The sequence below is a fragment of the Pundamilia nyererei genome, unplaced genomic scaffold (genome assembly GCF_000239375.1).
Source record: "Pundamilia nyererei isolate P.nyererei 1_Seehausen unplaced genomic scaffold, PunNye1.0 scaffold00056, whole genome shotgun sequence".
Lineage (NCBI taxonomy): Eukaryota > Metazoa > Chordata > Actinopteri > Cichliformes > Cichlidae > Pundamilia > Pundamilia nyererei.
In genome coordinates, this window is record NW_005187457.1 from 61,869 (window position 1) to 66,649 (window position 4,781).

The 4,781-nt window shown below is 37.9% G+C and overlaps 2 protein-coding genes across 5 annotated transcripts in view; both read left to right on the forward strand.

Moving 5' to 3' along the window:
- LOC102195317 (cytochrome P450 2J2-like) overlaps positions 1–3,115 on the forward strand; it is a 24,586-nt gene extending 21,471 nt beyond the window's left edge. For 2 of the 4 annotated variants that reach the window (XM_013911112.1, XM_013911111.1), the window contains exons 2-8: positions 23–172; positions 352–512; positions 884–1,060; positions 1,137–1,275; positions 1,719–1,906; positions 2,083–2,224; positions 2,474–3,115. In XM_013911112.1, the coding sequence (XP_013766566.1) occupies positions 31–172; positions 352–512; positions 884–1,060; positions 1,137–1,275; positions 1,719–1,906; positions 2,083–2,224; positions 2,474–2,649 (1,125 nt within the window). In that variant the 5' untranslated portion in view covers positions 23–30 and the 3' untranslated portion in view covers positions 2,650–3,115. Of the gene's footprint in view, position 1; positions 173–351; positions 513–883; positions 1,061–1,136; positions 1,276–1,718; positions 1,907–2,082; positions 2,225–2,473 lie in introns of all 4 variants that reach the window. The other 2 variants (XM_013911114.1, XM_013911113.1) reach the window with 2 other exon arrangements.
- Positions 3,116–4,117: 1,002 nt separating this feature from the next.
- LOC102195018 (cytochrome P450 2J2-like) overlaps positions 4,118–4,781 on the forward strand; it is a 9,881-nt gene continuing 9,217 nt past the window's right edge. Inside the window, exon 1 of the mRNA XM_005733947.2 lies at positions 4,118–4,380. Coding sequence (XP_005734004.1) covers positions 4,180–4,380 — 201 coding nt within the window. The 5' untranslated portion in view covers positions 4,118–4,179. The remainder of the gene's footprint in view (positions 4,381–4,781) is intronic.

The window sequence follows — 4,781 nt, forward strand, 5'->3', positions numbered from 1 at the left end:
GTGTGTGTGTGTGTGTTCAAAGGTCTTCTGATGTCAAATGGGTATCAGTGGAAGCAGCAGAGGAGATTTACTCTTCATACACTCAAAAACTTTGGTCTGGGCAAGAAGACCCTTGAGTTATCCATCCAGCAGGAGTGCCAGTATCTCACAGAAGCTTTTGCAGATCACCAAGGCAAAAAAATATCACACTGTTTTTCTGTTTGATACATATGCATCATTTTGTGTTTCTTCCAACTTTCCAACAGACAAGCATGCATTAAAGCATTAGTGTAATCATCAGACATTGCGAAACATCATTACTCTTGCAGAGCTGAAACAAGCCTTATTCACATTGTACTCTTTATTTTACAGGAAAGCCTTTTAATGCCCAGTCGCTGTTAAACAACGCTGTGTCAAACATCATCTGCTGTTTGGTATTTGGGGATCGATTTGAGTACACTGATGAGCAGTATCAGTCTATTCTTAGTGACTTCATTGAGATGGAACGCCTACAGGGAACCATAGGGACACAGGTAAACCTCTTTTAAACACGTGTCAAGAATACATAAAAATTACAAACATCTCCTTATCGAATCAAATGTATTGTACATCAAATGTACAGCGCCTCTAGAAATAATTTTGCTACTCAGGAGCCATATTTGGAAATTGTATTAATCATTATCTAGATTAGAAAAGGTTTGTTGGCTTTGCTCCAAAATAAGGTTTGGAAAGATTTTATTTTTCCCTGGACGTTAGATTTCTATAACCATCTTAGGAGCCGTGGGATTCCCCAACACATGTTAATTCAGGGTCCTTTGAGTACCATAGAGAAATACAGAGGTAGAAATGTCACAGTTGTTACCAGGCCATCATATAATTTGGTAACTGTCTTCCTGTTCTGTAGATGTACAACACAATGCCCTGGCTGGTGAAGTGGCTGCCTGGACCTCATCAGAAGATATTAACTTTGACGAAACGCGTAACTGATTTCATAAAAACGAAAATCAGAGAACACATAGAAAACTTTAACCCAGCATCACCGAGAGATTACATCGATGCCTTTCTCATAGAAATGGGAGAGGTGAGTGGTGTGCTGTGTTTTCTTTTTGCACTTCAAATGAAATATGTCAACAGTCATTTATTCCTGTCTCTGCTAGAAGGAGGGCAGTGATTCAGTTTTTGATCACAGCAGTTTAAGTGCATGCACTATGGACCTGTTTATTGCTGGAAGTGAAACTACAACCACTACTTTGAACTGGGGACTACTTTACATGATCTGCTACAGTGACATACAAGGTGTGCATAATATCCACCGTGCCTGCATTTGCTGTAATTATCTTGCTATCACATATTTATTGTTAGTGGTATTAGGATTTTTTTTTTCCAGCCATCTTTGCAGCATAGTTTAGAATTTTCTAAGTTTTAAAAATTTATTTTAAATTTATCAGTTTCAGTTATCACTTTTTTGTTTTCACGTTTTCTGTTAATTTAAAATGAGTAGAACTTGTAAGGGAACAGGAAGACCAGAATCAGGATGACAATGTCAAAACCATGTGTGAAGGTATTTGAGTGATTGTCCTGTAGACTCCTCATACTTGCTGTGTTAACAAAGAGCAACTTAACAAAGACAATTTTTTTTACTTTTCTGAGTTTATTCTTGATAGCTTTAAAAGCACACAGTCGTTTCAGTTAGTTTACTTTGTTTATTTTTAAACTTGTTTCCTGTTTTCACTGCACAGAGAGAGTCCAGGCTGAGATCGATGCTGTGATCGGTTCATCCAGACAGCCGTCTATGGCTGACAGAGAAAACATGCCCTATACTGATGCGGTCATCCATGAGATCCAGAGAGTGGGCAACATTATCCCCTTGAATCTGGCTCACAGTGCAATCAAGGACACCACAATTGATAAGTACACAATCCCAAAGGTACACAATCTGCAACAAGTGTTTGTGCCTTTTTTTTCCTAGTAAAGTTTTCTGGCTTATTCTTGAATTAAAAACCTCTAGGCAAAAAGCAAACAGACAAAGAAACAAACAGGCAAAAAACAAACTGATTATCACGTCATTTCTAAGTGATCGGTTTTTGTGTCATACTTCTTCAGGGAACTATAATCCTGGCTTCACTTGACTCGGTCCTACATGATGAGTCAATGTGGGAAACTCCACACTCTTTCAACCCCGAACACTTTCTGGACCAGGATGGTAAATTTCGCAAGAGAGAGGCCTTCCTTCCATTTTCTGCAGGTTGGTTGGAAGTTAAAACCTCTTGTTCTACTCTAAAAAGAGCAAAATGAAACCCAATACTGTATTTCCTTGTAATCGTCTTGCCACCACAATGTCTTTATTTGCCTAAGCAATTTTTTACATATCGTTGGTTGGTAGGCCATAGGTGTTCACTGTAACCTTAGTTTGTTCCAGAGGTGCACTAATAATATGTGGTACGACTTAATATTTTGTAAATTATCTGAATAACGCTGTCTTATGCATTCTCAGGTAAGCGTGTGTGTATCGGGGAACAGCTGGCCAGGATGGAGTTATTCCTGTTCTTTACCTCCCTCCTTCAGAGGTTTTCATTCTCTGCACCTGCTGGAGAGCAGCCCAGTCTGGAGTTCCAGCTGGGAGCCATACGCTGTCCCAAACCTTACCGCCTCTGTGCTGTACCACGTTAAACCATGAATTATCACAAACTGAAAATGTCTGATTCTCAGCTTGATACATCACTCCTTTATTACATGTTTCATCTAATGCAGTTTAGTTTTTGTTCTTGTAGTCCAGTAGACCTTTTTGACAAACCTTTACAATGTAAATCTATTCTACTCTAACAGAAATTTCTAAAAATGTTAAACCACTGAAAAACTGAGATTAGTTCATCCTTTTTACTCTGACATTAAGGCAAGTGAAATAATGGAGTTGGTCTCTGTTCTGTTTAAGGATTTCAGAGTATATGATACCTGCCTGGTTCATTGCTTTTACAAGTAAAGTGGATTCTGTCCCTTTTAAGGACAATCAAAGTAATCTGTTAGAAAACTTTACACTGTATTTGAAGGCTTACAGAATCATTTCTTCTAAATTGTTACTTTACCTGAAATGAATGTTAATTCTGAACAATTACCATTAAAAAAATCTCAAGCTTGACTTTTCATTTCTCTTTACACCATTAACACACAGTCAAAGGTTTTGTTTTACCTCCTTTGACTTCTCTTCACTGGCTTTACCTATTGATTATAGAACTAGTTTTAAGAGTTTTTTGTAGACCTTTAAAGCTCTCTATGAGCTTCAGCCACAGTATATTTATCACATCTCCTGTCATCGTACACCACTGGTCATAAACTAAGGCCATGAGCCAAGGCTCTGCTGGTTGTCCCACAGTTCAGGTGAGAATCAAGACTAACCGAACCTTTTCCATCAGGGCAACCATTCCTGGGAAAAAGCTCCCTGAGAAGTTTAGACATGTTTTCTTTCCTTTCATCACCTTTTCCTAGTGATCAATTTTAATTTGATCATTCTTACTGTATTTGAATAACTTTATACTTGCTTTTAATTTACAATTTTTGAATCTTCTTTATTCCTCACTCATCTTCTCCTTGTGCTGCCAGCATTTATATCACTGTAAATAAATACATTTTTTTTAAAAATCCTTTCCATTGGTTGGAGAGCAGCTAAAAAATAGAATGATAACCAAGGAGTACAAAACCCGCAGTGTGGTGATCAAGAACATTTCATTTATTTACAATAAAAACAAGCCTGGGCCTTAAAAAACAACAACCAGGGCTAAAAATCACCAAGCTGCCATTTAAACATTACATGGGTGCAACAGTCTTAACATAACATATTGTAGGAACATCCCAGCATTCACCGGTTGTGTCTCACTGGGAAAGGTCTTTTACTGGGTCCACATCCAACACTAGTTCAAACAATTCCATGGCCAATCCAAGGTCTCTTAAAGGAATTTAAAAAGGAAACTCATTCATAATCTTTGTGTAGCCTTTTTGCAAGCAATAACGTCCCACATGTGAAAACACTAAAAATAACCCCACCATTACCAGCTTTTATTTTGAAGTCCAGATGCGCAAACACGAGTCTTTCCTTCACCTTTGTGTTTAAGGAAGTCCACCCATTTATCTGATCGCACTTTGTTTCTTGGTAGCATCACAGTTAAAACACTGCAGTAATCCAGCATTCCACATTAAAAACTTTAAATGGAGACATTATACAGTGTTCTTGGCTTTGAGTGGATAGATGGGAGGAGCATTTTAATATTTCTCTGTGTTTTCCTGCTGTTGTCTGATATTTGGAAGAACAGAGTGCCGAAGAACTTCCCACCTGGACCGTGGGCTCTCCCGTTTCTTGGTGACATTCATCGCATCAGGCCTGACAGAATACACCTGCAGTTCAGAGAGGTACACATGTTTACTATTAAGGGAATAGTGTTTTATTTGTAATATATTTATTTTCTTTCTTTGTTCCTTAAAAGTACGTTAAGATGTTAGTGGAGTAAAAATCAGATAAGGGTAGCTTTATTTTAATTACAAAAATGTTATATTTATGGTTATATTAATAATAGGTATTGATTTGTAAAATCAATTCAATTTTATTTATATAGCGCCAAATCACAACAACAGTTGCCTTAAGGTGCTTTATATTGTACAGTAGATCGTAGAATAATAGATACAGAGAAAAAAACAACAATCATATGACCCCCTATGAGCAGCACTTTGGCGGCAGAGGGAAGGAAAAACTCCCTTTTAACAGTAAGAAACCTCCGGCAGAACCAGGCTCAGGGAGGGGCGGCCATCTGCAG